General features: G+C 35.2%; 1 protein-coding gene across 1 annotated transcript; it reads left to right on the top strand.

Annotated features, from left to right (window-relative positions):
• The first annotated feature begins 11249 nt into the window (after positions 1 to 11249).
• Positions 11250 to 16579, top strand: LOC138702633 (phe13-bombesin receptor-like). The gene is made up of 2 exons (XM_069829955.1): positions 11250 to 11380; positions 14722 to 16579. The coding sequence occupies exons 1-2, from the start codon at positions 11366 to 11368 to the stop codon at positions 16444 to 16446; spliced, it is 1740 nt and encodes a 579-aa protein (XP_069686056.1). The 5' UTR covers positions 11250 to 11365; the 3' UTR covers positions 16447 to 16579.
• Positions 16580 to 18657: the final 2078 nt, after the last annotated feature.

The raw sequence follows: 18657 nt of genomic DNA, 5'->3' as shown, positions 1-18657 counted from the left end.
CTATAACATTATATATACTGTAGACTAGTGGCTTGTGCAGCAATTGCTGATAACTAAGTTCATTAGAAGTTCAAATTAAATGTTTTCAAATTTATTTCCAATGAAGAATACCAGACATTTTGGAAGTTATTTGCATCCATAATAATGAAACATAGGCCTACCCCTCTGAATTGTTTGCTTCATGCTAAATACCTTTTATTTAACCTATACATCTTCAGTTCTTGAGTTTCAATGCGAAAACGCAAGTAACAATGTCAGAACGATCCGTCGGTTTTACATGTGGGAGTGAAGCAATAGCTATTTCAGGTCATTGCGGATTGTAGGTTAGAGTTATGAAAATATCCTCTCCTCTCCTCTGCCCCCGTGCCCCCGTGCCCCCGTGCCCCCGTGCCCCCGTGCCCCCGTGCCCCCGTGCCCCCGTGCCCCCGTGCCCTCGTGCCCTCGTGCCCTCGTGCCCTCGTGCCCTCGTGCCCTCGTGCCCTCGTGCCCTCTGGCTCACTGGCCCTCTGCCCTCTTCTCTTCTCTTCTCTTCTCTTCTCTTCTCTTCTCTTCTCTTCTCTTCTCCTTTTCTTTTCTTCCTGTTTTCTTGTTTTTTGCCTTCTTTCTCCATTCGCTTGCTTTCTACGTGATTCTCAATCTCTCCTACTGTATCTTAGATCCTTGTCATTGTCACAAGTTTCATATTCAATCTCTACATTGCCTTCAGCGTCATCATCAGCATCATCATCTGAACTTTCATCCATGATCTGCAGAGTAGTGTCGATCACCACGCAAGGTTTCATCCAGTGTTACTTTGTTAGATAAAACACACTTAAGGGATTAATAAACTGCACTAACAAAAAATGTTCTATTAATACTATTGATATGTAAATCTGACGTACACTTCCAAATAATTATATCTCATAATAAGTTGGCCAAGCGTGTAAGTTGCAACCTGCTGTCACGACTACTATAGTCAGCAACTGAAAGTACGGAGGCATAGCTAGAAGAAGGAGGTGCTCTCTTGGCGGGAAAAGTAGTGAGGATCAATTAATTGTTCATCCATTATACGTCAAAATTACGTACGACAGAACTTTAAACAATGGCATTACTTCCTTGTGAGCAGGAAGAAAACAAGTGTTTGATCACAGTATAGGGATATGTTCTCTATACTGTGGTTTGATTTCCACATATCCTACAAGTTTAATACAAGTAGTGTTAAGTTCATAACAATAACCTTAGTATCTCGTTATCATTATATTACTTCTCTTCAAATAATTATCTACAGTCAGATGGAAAGAATTTTATGAGATTATACGTTCTCGTGCATAAAATCGAAACTTCACGTTAATGTCGATGTTATAGGCATTCCTAATTTATAGTCTCAACAAATGTTGACGCAACATCCGTCGATCGACCACGCTGTTACGTAAGTTTTATAGTTTTCAGTATTTTATAGAAATGAAGATCTAATATAAAATCTTCTTTCTATGCGTCTACTTACTTAAGGCCCCAAAAGATTTCATATCATCAGTATAGCATTATGTGTTGCATTAACTATAATAATATTTCATTTTAATGGTAATAATGTCACTAAACATTCTTAAGTTTTGTAGTTCTTAATATCGAATACACAGCTGTACTCGGAAAACTACAGACCAAAGAATCAGACTTGTAAATTATTTTTATACGTTATCAAAAAATTACACAAATGAAGATCGACATATTGGCATTATGATGTGAAGGAATCTGACCCATCTGAAGTCTAAGTATGTCAGCAATCCTGTAGGTCATGGCCTTCGTGTAATAGTCTATTGTTTATTTTAGTGTGTTTTGTTTTATTCTGAAATGCAATTAATTAGTTCTCAAAACTGACGAAAGATGGATTTTGGAAAATAGGAAAATGATGTAGGAAAATTGACATTTCACTGAAAACTACTATTTTTCTGAAAAACTTTGGGTTCCAAGCTTCAAAATGAGATGTCGGTTATTAAAATCCGTTCAACCGTTTTCTCGTTATTTCCATTACCAGTTCAAATTATATATATAAATATATATATATATATATATATATATATATATATATATATATATATTCATTTTAATAATTAGAAAAAAATGAGATCTGTAGTTATTTTGTTACTATTAAAGAGAATAGACAATTTTATTATACACTGGTAGCTGATGCATCAGTTTTTTTTTTTTTTTTTTTTTTTTGCTCCGTGATTTTTTAAATGTTTATTTTATACCGAATTGCTCGATAAAATTATACAGTGTGAATGAAATTCTTAACTTAAAGATTTAATCTGCATCAAATTAATAATATTTCATCCCAGCCACACCTTCCGGTACAACCACTATGTTACGACTTATCTCAATTAATAAATAATGAGAGCGACGGGCGATGTGTACATATTTTAGAGCCAAAATCACCAATACAATCTACAAAATGTTACAATTAAATCCAATTTCATAATAAAATTTCAAATAATAATCCAATATTAAATATACATGTAATCCATCTCCACCAAACATTAACTGCATCTTGACCTGAAATAATCAATCAGATTAAATTAAGAAAATTTTTAAATCCTGAAAAGATTTTCATTATAACGGCTGTATACATACATTAGTCTTGGCAAGGTTCAACGCGGACTATCGATTAAGGGACAGATTCCTCTAGAAAGACTAAAATACCGCCAAATTCTTTAAGTTCCAAGGCCTTAACTAATACTACTAATGTTAAAAATAATAATTTATATCCAAAATAATAGGGTATCTAATCCTAGTTTAAAACAAAAGATTTTATAGCCTCAAACAAAATAAAGTCATAATAAATTTCACCCCAAAACAATAAAATAACATCAACAAAACTTTTAACTACTTTAACCAAAAAGATTCACTTATATTCATTGTATAACTGCGGATACTGGCACAAATTTACCAATAATAAATCAAATTACCAAATCAAATTCTCATAAATTTACAAAATTTATTACTGCGAATGAATAAAAATTAAATAATCATTAAGACAAAAATAACTAAACCACGCAAAAACTTACATATAAAATAATTTAAAAGCAAATAAATAAGCAAGAATAAAACCCATTAAATAAATTACCAAACAACATTACTTTACTGCCATAAAACACAAAGTATACAGGCATAGTCAAACATATAGTATATTAAAATTTATATTAAAAATTATTAACATTATACAAACATTCCTTTGCCAAAATAGACTTCATTGTGCTTTTAAACACATTATCAGGCAAACATCGCACATTCAGAGGTAAACTATTAAACAATTTAACTGTCACAAAATATTAATTCTTTTGAGACATAGGCTACTAAAAAAATGATAGAATTTATTTCTTAAACCTTCATTTTACTGGTAAAATGGCTATGATGAGTATTATTTATTAAAAATTGTCTTTACCTTTTCTTACATTTAAAAATATATAAAATATGTAAAGACTTGGGACAGTCATTACTCCTAATGTTAAAAACAATGGCTTGCAGTGAGCTAGACAAGATTCCTGACATTATTCTAAGAGATTTTTGTTTGTAATAAATATTTCATCACAATATGAACTATTGTCCCATAACGGGCTACCATAAGAGATCAAACTGTGTAACTGTGCACAGTATACTTAAGTAAAATATTTTGCTACACTCAGTCTACGTAACATAAACAATCCTTTAGGGCCGTATTCATAGACATCTCGCTAGCCCATGCTACAAGCGTGCTAAACTAGCCCCGGTTATAGCCAGATTACTTTTACGGGATTCATAGACGCCGATTAATCAGTGGCTAAGTTAGTCCGCGTATTACCTTTGGAAAATGTTACACGATGCTGGATATATTACTGCGCATGTGCTCAGATGCAAGCAAATCTGGATCGTTTCTGTTTATTTGTGAGGTTATTGGCGATATTAAACTGCAATAAACTATTTGTTTTTTCTTCTGTGGTAATAAAAGCAAGAAATATACATGGAAGCGTGCGGGTAATTCGATTACACAAGAAAAAAATGTCCAAAATGTAAGTAGAAATGTTATAATATTATACGTAATATTTTTAGGTTAGGCCTAGACGTAACTATTATGAAATAACGGATTTCAAAGAATGAATTATTCCCATTCAGTATATATTTATTTACTTTTAGTTGAGGAAATAACTAAAAACAACTGGTGGAGGATGCACTGCTCCCAAAATTGATGACGCAGGCAACAACATAATGTATAGGCCTAATTAATTCAGAACAATTACAAAACTCAGAGAAATCAGTAGGCCAAAAAATATTTAATAAGAGGGAAATATTGAGGAGAACCTTCCGATATTAAATTTTCATCACGACATAATGTATAGGCCTAATTATATCAGAACAATTACAAAAGTCAGAGAAAACAGTACGCTAAAAATGCTTAATAAGAGGGAAATATTGAGAAGAACCTTCCGATATTAAATTTTTATCACTACATCTAGCATAATAACGGATTGTAGTTAGAAATTGTGTCTCAATTGAAATTGGTAACTGCGATAATTTTCGTTTTCATATAGGTTGGACGCAGCAACACTATCAATCTCACATTTTCCGTAGTGAATCAGGTAAGTTTCTAAAATGAACATCATGAGACATTCTAAATACATTAATTTTGTAATGTATATTTTCCTCCGTCTCATTTAACAAATTCGACGAAGAAAAGCCACATTATAAACTTTATAGGGAGCCATGTTGCAGAGTTAGCCCACCTTATAACTATCCTACTGGGGAGGCTAAAATTTAGCCGCCCAAACCCTGCTTAGCACGCGACCTATCGCTAACACTGGTTTATGAATACGAAAAACGTTAGTTCGCTGATCATCCACCGGAAGTAGCTATTTAGCCCGCTCCAAGAATGTCTATGAATATGGCCCTTAGTTCTTTTCTTAGCTATATGTTGTATATGGACGCCCCGCCTTAATCTAAAGTCAATACAAATACCAAGAAACTTTGAAGAAGTCTTAACATCAGTCTTTTCTCTAGCAACAGAAAACAAAATTTCACAAGTATTATTCTTATTTAATTATAGGTTATTAGAGGAACACCGGTCCTGTAATATCTTGTCCAAATTCAACCTCGCAAATTTCTAGCGCAATAATTAACAATAGATCCCTATTAGAAACAACAACCAAATTTCTTGGCTTAAAAATCGATAATGTGTTAAATTGGAAAAATCATATTAAAGAAATTACCCCCAAACTAAGTTCAGCATGTTTTACTATTAGATGTATGCAAATGATAGTAAATATCAATACCTTAAAAACAATATACTTTGCATACTTCCACTCGGTAATGAGTTTTGGAATAATATTCTGGGGAAATTCCACAGATAGTAACAATATATTTCTATTACAAAAAAGAGTAATTAGAATAATAGTAGGTGCCAAATCTAGGGAATCGTGTAGGACTATTTTCAAAAAACTACAAATAATGCCCATGGCTTCTCAGTATATCTTTTCATTAATAATCTTCCTCGTATGTAATCGTGAAAACTTTGTAACTAATTCAACAGTTCATAGCATAAATACACGTCAAAAAATGACTTTCATACTCCATCGGCAAGTCTATCATGCTATCAAGAAAGAGTGCGTTATATGGCAGTAAAAATTTTTAATAGCCTCCCTATCGATATAAAAAATGAAACTCAAAACATAAAATTGTTTAGGGCCAAATTAAAGAAGTACTTAATTTCTCACGCCTTCTATACTGTAGGTGAATTCATGACATTCAATAACGCTTCATGAAATTGATACTAAAACTTTGTGTTGTACTAGTACACTATATTGTAAATCTCGTCTATATATATTTCATCTAGACTGTGACTATAAATTAAGACATTATAATAGCATTAAGTTTTTTTACTTGTTCCATATTCTAGCTGTAAAGCAATGTATGCATATCATGGAATGTTAATAAATACAATACAATACAAAGACATAATTATACAGCTGTTGTTTTAAACCTATTGAAGTGTTGCAAGAAACCTTTAATCCAAAGTCATCAGCAAACAGTAACTATGACTACTAGTATTGTCAACGTTACATGGTAGATCGTTGTAATAAATATTCCGCACTCTTTACCATATTACACGTCGGTTGTAAACAAATTTTGAAATTAACTTTAATCTATAAAAAAATATATTTTATGTCTATGTTACAAAACCTGCCATTGTAAAAGCCTATTTCTATTACAAACAAAAGTTTATTTACATTAAAATTGAATTAAAACGTGAATATAACGAGATGTAAGAACTTCCTTCATAGTTAGTATTACAATTTACATTTTGCTATTCCATTTAAAACAATTTATGGAAAGATTTGCCCACGTCTCTTGCTGCATGTACTAAACATTGGCTACATTTCTTAGAGATGTCTTTGTATGTACAAGCCTTGGCTCGGCACAATTAACTGCTGAACAGCGTGAGCTTCCAGCAGAGCAGGGATAACATGGGTGACGTGCACTTCAAGACAGACTGACCAGGGCGACTATTTTTGTCTCTCAGAATCATGTTAGGTGCTGCCACATTTCTTGTATTACGCAACAAAGAGGAAACTGGAAAATTGTCTTTTTTCTATTATCCAATTTAATAAACCCTATTTCACCCTGAGGTATATTAGGATTATAGTTGGCATCAAAATACATATTTTATAACCAATACACAATAGTAAAGTTATAATATTAATGAAAGCAAACAGAGCATATTTCGGCTTGAAATATCACTTTAGTTCGCATGCTGTATCCAGGAAAGTAAAAGTTATTCTTTACAAAACATTAGTGAGACCAGTTTTGACATATGCGGCAGAAACGTGGTCAATCTCCAAAAACGATGAAAAAAGATTGGAGATTTTCGAAAGAAAGATTCTGCGAAGGATCTATGGTCCAACATTTAAGGAAGCTCTCTGGAGGAGGAGATGCGACTATGAATTATATAGACTTCTAGGAGAGCCAAATATAATCAATACAGTTAAAACTTGCAGATTGAGGTGGGCAGGACATGTAATACGCATGGATCCAAGTGAACCTTGCAAAAAAATTGTAATAACAAATCCGGGAGGTCAGAGAAGACGAGGTCGACCGCACTTGATGGAGTGGAAGAGGATGCCAGAAAGTTGGGGTGCAAGAATTGGAAGGCTGCTACACAAGATAGAGATGGCTGGCGACAATTACTAAGGGAGGCCCAGGCCCACCAAGGGCTGTAGCGCCAATGATGATGATGGTGATGAAAGTTATAACATATGGTCACAGTTACAATTCACATGAATTATGTAGAAGAATGCAACTTGATGAAAGAATGGATCCTGTTAAAGATTAATGAGATGTTTGATGAATAATCAATGCAAAAGATATACAAGAATGTCTAACCGTTTCAGAGTAAATACACGACCTAAAAAGATAATCAATAGTAAATTAATATAACAAAGTTTGACTTTCACTTTCAAATTAATACTTAATTCATGAACAATGGAACAGTTAAGAGTAATAAAGGGATATTACAAGCAATGATTTACGGTTACAAGTTACGTACGTGATTCAGGAACAAGTACAATAATTAAAATAATAAGACAAGTAATGACTTGCAACTAACGAAGAACGAAATTCTTGAAGGGCAATATATAATAGTAGGGGCAATACAAATTGAGACGGTTCCTCGTATAGGATAAGGAGATTTTCATTAGATTAGTATTTCGTGTTAATATTCTTATATGGATAGGAAGCGCGGACGTGTAAGTAAGTTTCAGAATGTGAGGCGGAAGTAACAGGTGGACAGGAAGGCCGAAAGGAAGCTAGGCGGACAGGAAACATGTGTCCAGGAGTGGAGTTGACTGATGAGGGAATGTATGGACTTTGCCTGCGGGTGGTCATCAAGATGACGCCAAGTCAGGTTCCAAAAGAGATGATCTGGTATATGTCAGAGAATTGTCAGGACGCCGGAAGTAAGGGGATGTTCTAGTTAACGAACAATTTTTGAAGAACGCGTCTTAAGTGACGTAAGTGTAATCATGGCCAATCAGGATTCTTAATAGAGACACGTGATATATAGATAGGAGGGCGAAATTGTATGTTTGGTGGTTGAAAGTAGAGGGTAGATTTGGCAGACGGGGAGAAGGCAGATAGACAGCGTACGGAGAGGTCGCACTCCACATATTCTCGGCAAACCTAACTCAGAAGTATAACAATTTACGGACTTAGAATTTTTAGTAGGTTTAGTAAGAAGTCGTGTGTTGCATCATTATTATAAGTCTGAATTCTTTTCTCATCATTATTATTACATTAGGAGTAAATTGTCATCACGTTATCAACTCTCCGTTATATTACTGGTGTTTTATAGTACTAAATATATAATTACGTGAACTCAGAAATTAGTATACCAACTTGTAGGAAGAGAGAACAGTAAATTATACACTTGAACGCGCATTTCTGCTAACCTGAAACGAACACTTAATAATAATAATAATAATAATAATAATAATAATAATAATAATAATAATAATAATAATAATAATAATAAACGTTTTCATAGTTCTTACCAACAACTTCTGGTGTGCGCCTACATCATTTCAACCTACGAGCACGTCTCCCAAACCCCATGTCCCGACCGTTTTTGCAGCTGACCTGGGAATCTCATACCTCTACCGGAGTAATCTCGAGGAGGCTGGCGCCCAAATTAATTAGTGTACATCAACGTGCCATCCTTGAGATACTTTCCATATACGACGGAGCTGGCAGCCGAGGGCAAGGAAAGGCGTCGTGGGCAACAACGACGACGACCGACGACCGCTGCATATTTTGGCGCCCAACGAGGTCCGACCGCTTCAAAATATACGAAAATTTTCTTCACAAGTTGTAAATATGAGCGAATTTCAGTCAAATAGTTGTGGACAAATCGCTGTACGTAGACAGAGGACTTCGCTGTACCACAAGTACTAAAGCTCTGAAACGAGTTTTAGTAACGATTTTCTGCCTTTCATCATGATATGCAACCACGTAAAGTGCTTGGAACCGCGAGAAGTTGTACCATTTCTCGCAAATATCTTTGAAGCTATTACAATTTGGATTTGGTCGTTGATGGACAGGAATGAGCCCTTGACATTAGATCTGAAACGCTTTGTGTAGGCAGAGCGACAGAGAGAGACCGAGGCAGAGACAGAGACAAAGAATCAGAGAATCTTGTTGAGAGGAAACGAAATGTCATTACTCATGTAGGCACATTTATTGTTTATAATTTTAAGTTTCTGAAAATGATTCATTGTATCGAAGTCGGAAAATAACAATAAAAATTACAGTAAATAGGAGGAAATAATAAGTGTAACAAATAATTCGGAGAATATTGAGATTTCGCAAGAGACGCAATTTCCATGAGAAGTAAGCTAAACAAACACGTGTGCTAGAGGTGCATCCGCTGTTCCTGATGCTGGATGAAGGACACTCTACGGGGACTCTTTCTCGCGACCGAAAATGTTCATTATAGTTGGAGGCCATACAGTCAGGGCCGCCGAGAAGGGGGGGGGCAAAGGGGGCGAATGCATACGGGCCCGTAAGCAATAAGGGCCCGTCAGATTAAGTGAGTCTGATTACTTTTTAATATCATGATCAATTATTCGTAGATACATACGGGTACTATACAATTTTGTAAGAACATTTCTTACATAAATTTGACATATTAACTCAACAATAGTAGAATTAATACAAATAACCACTTCATATGTAAATATTTTATTTTTAGCCTATATAATAGAATATCGGTTTCCCGCATTAACGTTCACCGACACAACAATTGAGGGCCCCGGCATTTGCCTGAACTATGTTCCCGTCGCTTGTACTGAACACGTTCAATTACGTATTTATTGGCTTGTCCTTTTTAACTACCAACCTCCGATGGCCCACCGCAGTTACTGTATGCTAGTGCAGTCTCCCAAACCGAAGTCGCAGGATACGTTTCCTTTTGAGTACATTGTATGTTTCGTGTCAAAACTTTCGTCTTTTCGTTGTCGTTTGTCTAGTAAATTCTGTTCATTAGTGTTACCGGTTATAGTTTAACTGCACAATGGACAAGTACAGGCATAAGTCGGGGGCTGAGAAGCACAAGGAGAGGCAGAAAAAATTGAAAGATATTAATATGGGTGCTAGACTGCGTGAAAAATATTATGGAGACATTAACAAAGAGATCAGTGATGAGCCGAAATATTTAAAATCAATTCATGCCTCTAATTTAGGGCCAACCCACTGAAACCTATGAATCTCCTAAATAGTCTGAGGGAATTAAAACTGGACAGTTTATTTCCAACTATTTGTATAACTATTACAATATTCTATACAATTCCTGTGACAGTTGCTGATGCTGAAAGATCCTTCAGCAAAATGGACAAAAAAAATGTATTCAGATAAACAATGTGTCAAGAACAACTGAGTAACCTTGGCTCCTTAGTCTGGAGAACGATCTTGCTAGGTCTTTAAATTTTGATGACATAATTGATGATTTTGCATCAGTGAAGTCAAGGAGAGTTGTTTGTTGATGTTGGACTGCAAGTTACAAATTACAGGTGTTTAAGAATAATGTTTTATGAATATAATATATTGTGCTAATGTGAAGTTTTGCTAAACGTTTTCAACGTAATAAAAGTGTATATTTTTAAGTTCGTATCTGTGTATGGGGTTATCTTTTATTTATTTTGCAAATAATTGTTATGGTTAGAACAACTGGTAACTTGTATTGTTACTTTTTTCAACGGGGGTCCGAGTACAGTATTGCATAGGGGCCCATAAATTCTGTCGGCGGCCCTGCACACAGTTAGCTTCTTGCTGGTGCTCGAGGACTATCTGTGTTATCTGGTGACCGTTAGGAACCGTTCTGAGTCATGTTCCCTATATCTTCGTGACTGAAAAGCATTCAGTAGGATTTCTGATTATTATCCTACCCACTGTCTGGGAGTTGTGTACACCTGCAGGTATACACGCAGAAGAGTTTCGTCCGTCCACTCTGTATGCTGAACAATACCGTATTAATATGTTCCACAACATTTCCTCAAGCAGTGAAATAAATTATTTGCTCATTGTTATGAGTATGACTAACGGTTAAAAATGTTTACTTATTTCAGAGTTAGTGGAAATTTCATACAGGATGTGCCACTTCTTTCTAATGGACTATGAAAACCACAAAAACGGATTGTTTTATAAAGGAAATAGGAACGACATGCTGTTCCAAACGCACGTTGTGGTTTTCCTTATCACAGTACAGTGCAATTCAGGGAAGCATTAAATCTTATTTCTTGCACAGTACTCTAATGAAAGATTTAAGGAAGACGAGTCTTAAAATCATCTCGAGGACAGACCAAGCTTTAAAATGACTCTCACGAAGGTACGTAGCTTCAGGCAATTGTCAGGCACAGCTGGATTATTCTTGAAATTTTAATTTCTGAGTAGTATAAATTTTAGTTTATCATTATACTTGTGCGAAATATGGAGCCGTCGTGATTTCGAGGCTTCAGGAAGTTAAAGTTCTTGTCGCTCTCCATTCAGAAGCAGAGCGACAACAGTAGAAACAAAATATTTCAGTAGAACAGTAGGATACATGCTTTTGAATAGGGAAACTTAATAAACTATACAAATGCTATGTTATAGAATATACAAATATAAAAATAACTTAATATCCAGCATGCATTGCGTATTAATGAATAAAAGTGATAAAACAATATTAGAAAAGAGAAAAAATGTTATGAAGAAATATACTACGTATAAAATAATAATGGATTGCAAACTAAAATATGATAATGAAGGAAATAATAATAATAATAATAATAATAATAATAATAATAATAATAATAATAAGTTACAAATCAAAATAGAGACATATAATCTATAATATTATATTTAATATATAAAAATTAATAACCATTAACATAATACTTGAAAAAAATAACATATTACAAATAGAAAGTTCATAAGCAAGAATATAATAATAAAAAATAATTACCGGTAATTACTTACAAAACCAAAGATAATTAATAGAAACATGATATCTCAATGAATTTAATTAACAATCCGTCTGTCATAACAGATGATCATATAGGTCCGGAAAACAACTTAAAAAATATACATATATGGAATAGAGAGAAATGAATACTATAGGTAGCAATCATAGTACAATATGCAATTTAGAAAGTTTAAAAATTAAACATTATATAAATGATTATGTAAAATACCTAAGGATTTCTTTAAGATATTTAAACAAATCGAATACAAATCAAAAGATATTAATAAACATATCTCAACAATAATTATTATTCGTTGATATATAATATATTATTATTATTATTATTATTATTATTATTATTATTATTATTATTACTGCTATTATTATTTGGGACAATACCATCCCATCGCACCTCCTCATACTCATCTTCTTTCACAATAGCCCTGCCAAGACTCTGGAATTCGCTACCTGCTAGCATCAGGGACTGTCGAAATAAAATTGAATTCAAACGAAAACTTACTAGGCACTTGGTCAGTAATTGATTTCTTGTAAATAGTTTCCTTAATCTATCACAAAATATTTCAATATTCAGTAATTTCCTCACTATAGGATTTTGTTATTCTAGATTTAATTTGTAATTCAGTAAATATAAAATATTCTTTGTTTTTCTATGATAAATTATCTAGCTTTAATTATTCAGATAATCTTTTCGTACTTTGATTTTATTGTAATTGTAATTGTAAATTTAATACTAATTGTAATTTTATTCTTCATATTATAGTTGTAATCTCCTGGTAGAGGGGCAGAGAAGGCCTGACGGCCTTATCTCTACCAGGTTAAATAAATAAATACTAAATAAAATACTAGGTTTCTATAAATTATATTTTGGGTTGTAATCTGTCATTGTGTGCCATATTAGGTTAAGGTTACATATATCGCACCACTTTAGCATTTATAATTTTTATTGAACAATACAATTTTTATTTTCTGCATTCCTTTACAGAAATACATTCCCAGAACATTTACCTTTCATGTAAAAAAAGAATCCTTGAATTTGATTTAATATTTTTGAAGCAGAATGACTTTTCGAAACACTTGTCAGTGGTGCCATTTAGGCAACTAGTTTCCTAAATAGCACCTGCGGTTTCTTAAATCGCACCTCTTTAACTGCAGGGAACAGGATGAAGGAAAGCTTTTAATATTGAACATATTGAACAGTATTTAATATGAATAATGTAATAAATGCAAATTACAAGTTTATTGAAATTAATGAAAGAGAGTAACGCATCTTCAAATGAAATTGAAAAAATAGAGCATATATTACCTAACATTTAAACTTCCTGAATGCGTTTTTTATTGTTATACATTTGCCATGTGCTTCACCAGGCAGTTTAGACTGTAAACTGCGTCACCTTTTCTCCACGATTATCTCGAAGCCACCTAAGAACTGCTTCATGATATAGCTGTCTGAAATTGTTTGAAGATAGGAGCATCTAAATGCTGGGACTCTGAGTATTATGACGAGGAAGCTGAAATAGGAGCACATCATTTTCCCGAGATAATCTAGCGTCTAAATTTTTGGAATGGTTCGTATAGGTGGACATACAGAAGCAGCATTTTTTTCTATGGGAGGTTTGAGTGGTAAATAAAATGTTTGAGCTTTTCGACAAATAGTTCACTGTTGATGTAACCTGAATCAGAGCAAACAAATAACGATCCTGGAAGAACACCAGCTGATAATGTAGGATGCACTGTTTGACGTTTAAAAATTTGCATAGGTGGCACAAAATACCTGGTGCGCTTGTACAACACACACTTGTTGTATTAACGCCCTTTTCACTTGATATTGCACCCACCTGATGTATTCCTAGTTCAGTTAAAATTTTTAGGGGCTTGTTTTGTGCGGTTAGAATTGCTACAGCTGCTCATATCGCACCAGTGCGAATTAGGCACCTACGAAGTGGTGCGAATTGAGAAAATACGTCATAAGTTATTATTTCCTTCATTCTAGCCTATAATCACCACATGTTCGAAAATCGTACTAAGTTAAATGTTCTTTAATATTTCTTTTAACCTATAACATCTTAAGATTATGGATTCCTTTGCATACAAATCCGTTATTTAGTTAAAAAATGTTAGCTAAATATACATCCACCTGAGCGATTATATTAAATACTCTATCACCACGCTGCTGACACAAAGAAGTGGCAGAAATCAAGTGACATGGTGGAAGTTCATATGGTAGATTGTAACAACACCACTAGATGCCACACTACTACAGTAACTTGTTTTAAACTAGCAGTGGTGCCATTTAGGAAGGGGTGCGATTTATGCTACTCTACCCTATATTTCTATTAGTTATCTTATGATTTATAATCTATTACTATTTGAGAAAATAAGTTTTCCTATTAATTGAGTGACTGAATGGAATAAGGGCCCATCCCACTTCCAGTAAACTTTCAGATCTATAACATTACTATTATAAATAATGCTGCAGACTTATCTTGCGTTAAAAGTACATAATTTGTGACGATATTTAGTAAGAGCGACATTGAAAATCTTGGTGACTAAAAATTTTAAATGACAAATTTATCGTGATGCACACCAGGCTTATTAAACAGCCTCTCCTTTAATACTAGTCAGTCTTACACTGTGTTCTAGTAAATTAGTTACATGATTCTACTTCAGAGGAATAACTCTTAATTCCCCTGCCAAATTGTTCACAGGCCATCTGCTTGATGTTGCTGCAACTCTTCGTTGTTACAAGCTGTGCTGAGGTTTCGGAATGGGGGAAAAGCAACAAAACCACAACGAAACCCGCAGCATCTAACACAAACATGCAACACAACAGCACCGCTTTCAGTAGTACAGCAATGTTCAAAGATAACAAAACACTCATCAACTATCTCCCAAATATCAACAAGCCCACAGAAAACAAGAAGGCTGGATCAAAATCATTTAAAGATATGGTCAATAAAAACCTCAGAAAATTACTGATTGTTGGGTTTCTGAATAAACCCAACGAAACTTCTCGAGAGATGGTCATTAACGCTAGTCGAGAGTACCATAACCGCGTACAAGAAAGTGCAGACTGTACGACACAGAAACAAAACTGCACAGCTAAGAACGTGGGCAAACAACACCAGATCGAGATCAATAGAACAGTCGTCATACAGATGTTCGAGAGAGCGACAATGGACTACATGAAATTCTACCTGAACACGGAGCACGTCAACAAACTCAGAAGTCAATACAAGAAGAGCAAAAAACTGTCTGATATCAGGGCGCTCATTAGAGAGATGGGAGAACTCACGCGTCTGCAACGGAACTTCGTCGAAACTATGAAGTCGCCGAACGTTATCTTCTTCGAAGTGATGCACGAGATGAGAAACGAGCTGAACATCACAGCGTGGGAAGCCGACTTAGAAAAGAAAGAGAAAGAACTGATGCGATTCGAGGAGATCGAGTTTAGGCTGCTGTTACAGGACTACATTCAACCAGTGCTCCAAGGAATCATCTTCGTGGTCGGATTCGTGAGTAACGGAGTACTGCTGCTGATCTTCCTCAGGCACAAAGACATGCGCACGTCGCCCAACATCATGCTGATCAACCTCATGGTGGGAGACCTGCTCAACCTGCTCATCAACATCCCTGTGTTCTATTCCTACTCCTCATCAACGTCTTGGACTCTGGGAGTAGGCCTCTGCAAGTGCTACCGCTTCTTCCGGAGACTGTGCACAGGGGTTTGTGTCTATTCCGTCGTCGTCATCAGTGTCCAGAGGTATTTCGCTTTTACGAGGTTCGTAGGATATAATAAATATACATTAAGGCTAACGAAGACCATGAAATCAATCCTAATTGTTTCCTCCGTCTGGATAACCTCATCACTGATCGCCATACCTCACTCTATTCATGCAGGAATCTATAAAAACAACTGTTTTGGATTTTCTCTGGAGGCACACAAAACTATGTTGAAAGTGGTTACAATGGTCGACGCTGTAGCACTGTGTGTGGTGCCTGTACTCGCTGTCAGCATATTCTCGATGCTGTCTTCCAAGAAGCTGAAGAAGAGTGTGAAGACGATTCCCGGTGAAGCTGTGGGGATGGAAAGAATGAAGCGCGCTCGAATCGTGAGTTCTAAAATTTTAATAGCTCTAAGCATCGTCTTCGTGATCAGCTACGGCCCGTACTGCATGTTTGAAGTCATCGGCACCTGGACGGCCCTCGACATCAGTCCTTCAGTGTATTACGTTTCATTTCTCATCACTTACACGCTACTGTTTGGAAATGCCTGCTTCAGCCCCATCGCCCTGTACATCGTGTGCGGCAAACTGAGGAGAAAAGTTAACAGATACTTCGCGTGTAAAAATAAAAACAAACTGAGTGAAGAAAGCAACCCAAAGACTACAATAGTGACGCTGTCGACAATGGACAATGGAAGCAAAGTGTGACAAGTCTGCCGCCTCTCGATCGGTCACTCGTGTAAATATTGCATTATTTATTGAAGGAAGTGTAGAGAATATTATCTGAATTTCAGATCAGTTTTTCAAAACGTCTGTCAATATGTTTTACACACATATTGCAGCGACGTAAGCAATTCTACGAAGAAAATTCCCTGGAGCTGATCCTCACTGACACTACTAGTCGTGTTAGTTTATTCTTGAGAGCTTTCACAATTTATAACTTCACAAACAGCTCCATCAATGTGTGAAGGAATTGTGCCATCTTGCTGAAAGATTCGTAATTCTTTTCTTGTTCCGTGAATAATTTTGAAAACTGTCGCAAAATTTTGTTCGCATAACACTCCGAATTAATCGCTTCATAATAGCATTTACGATATGACTATTGTAATATGAAGTTATGGGTTTATCATACAACATTTTATCCACTTTGATAAAATATTATTTTTTTAATAAAAGTGGCCTAATTGTATTATTTTTATTAGTTTTGAACATGTCTTTTGTGGAGAGGAGATTGTATTATTATTAATTTCTTCCTGCGAGAGACTATTCGTTTATGTTTGTTTCATTAGTTTTGAACACGATAGGTTTTTGTTTATAACAGAAGAACATCATTACTCGGAGAAATAAATAAACATTGTTGAAATGAGTTCAAACGAGGATTCAGATATTGAAAATGCTGCAAATTCTGCAACTGAATGTTTAGTACCATCGATGTTATGTTTCAAATGTTATGTTTTATTTAACGACGCTCGCAACTGCAGAGGTTATATCAGCGTCGCCGGATGTGCCGGAATTTTGTCCCTTAGAAGTTCTTTTACATGCCAGTAAACCTACTGACATGAGTCTATCGCATTTAAGCACACTTAAATGCCATCGACCTTGTCCGGGATCGAACCCGCAACCTTGGGCATAGAAGGCCAGCGCTATACCAACTCGCCAACCAGATCGACAGTACCATCGAAATCCCGCGTAAGATATGAAGTGGAATATAAATTTTTATTTTATTTTATTGGGTTATTTTACGACGCTGTATCAACATCTAGGTTATGAAAGAAATGAAGGTGATAATGCCGGTGAAATGAGTCCGGGGTCCAGCACCGAAAGTTACCCAGCATTTGCTCGTATTGGGTTGAGGGAAAACTCCGGGAAAAACTTCAACCAGGTAACTTGTCCCGACCGGGATTCGAACCCGGGCCACCAGGTTTCACGGCCAGACGCGCTGACCATTACTTGACAGATGTGGACAGTGGAATATAAAAAAATTGAAGATTAGTGTCCCAAGAAAAATGTAGAAATGTTTAGAATTAATGTTTACAATAAATACATTCAATTCCATTTTATTTTATTTTATGTGTGGTTCACATTACGCAACCAGTAATGCCTTTGTAATAGCAGTATCATTACGTAACTAGTTGCGTAATATAAGTATCGTTATTTAACTAGTTTGTAATGAATGTGTTTACAACATTTTATTAGTGAAGTAAAGTCCACATTACATAATCAAAGTGGATAAAACAACTGAAGGAAGATGTTTTATTGAACTATATGTTGGATTTGTAAGTGTTGAAACATGTCAATTTGCAGTTATGTATTACATACAAACCGGTATTTACCAGTAGCGGCTGGTGGTCAAAATAATGAGTGTGCTACAATCTCTATATCGGCCTACTGTATACACTTATATGCATTTATCTTAATTTGAGACTCGCCTAGTGACGAAATATGGAGTTCCTTCCTACTGAAGAACTTGTCAATTACCCTGGTGTTAAACGTTAAAACCCTCCATCCTGGACATCATACTCTTTTCTATTGACAGTATTGCAAGAGCAGTGAGGCGATCCTGGGACATAGTGTTCCTTAAAAATGTTTTTATGCGTTTCAAGCAAGAAAAACATCTTTCTGGCTCAGCAGTGGTCATTGGCGTTGTAACCAAAATGTTTAACAACTTCGTTACTTCACAGAATGGATCCCGTGAATTGTTGGAGACTATGTTTTGTAACAATTGAACAGCCATCTATATTTCTGAAGTCGGATCTTCCGTATAGAACTCCAAGTTGTGTCTTTAACATTCTTTTGTTCAGTACAGTATAGCTGTTGACAGCAACTTCAAGTTCGCGTTCAGGAAAATTATGCAAAAAATTGTCAAAAAATTCGCTGTTTAACAATTTTGTTGCGTCTAGGTAGCTTAAAGATTGGAAA

The sequence above is a fragment of the Periplaneta americana genome, chromosome 7 (genome assembly GCF_040183065.1).
Source record: "Periplaneta americana isolate PAMFEO1 chromosome 7, P.americana_PAMFEO1_priV1, whole genome shotgun sequence".
Taxonomy (NCBI): Eukaryota; Metazoa; Arthropoda; class Insecta; order Blattodea; family Blattidae; genus Periplaneta; species Periplaneta americana.
Note: the sequence above shows the minus strand (reverse complement) of the source record. Positions and strands in the feature narration are given on the sequence as shown.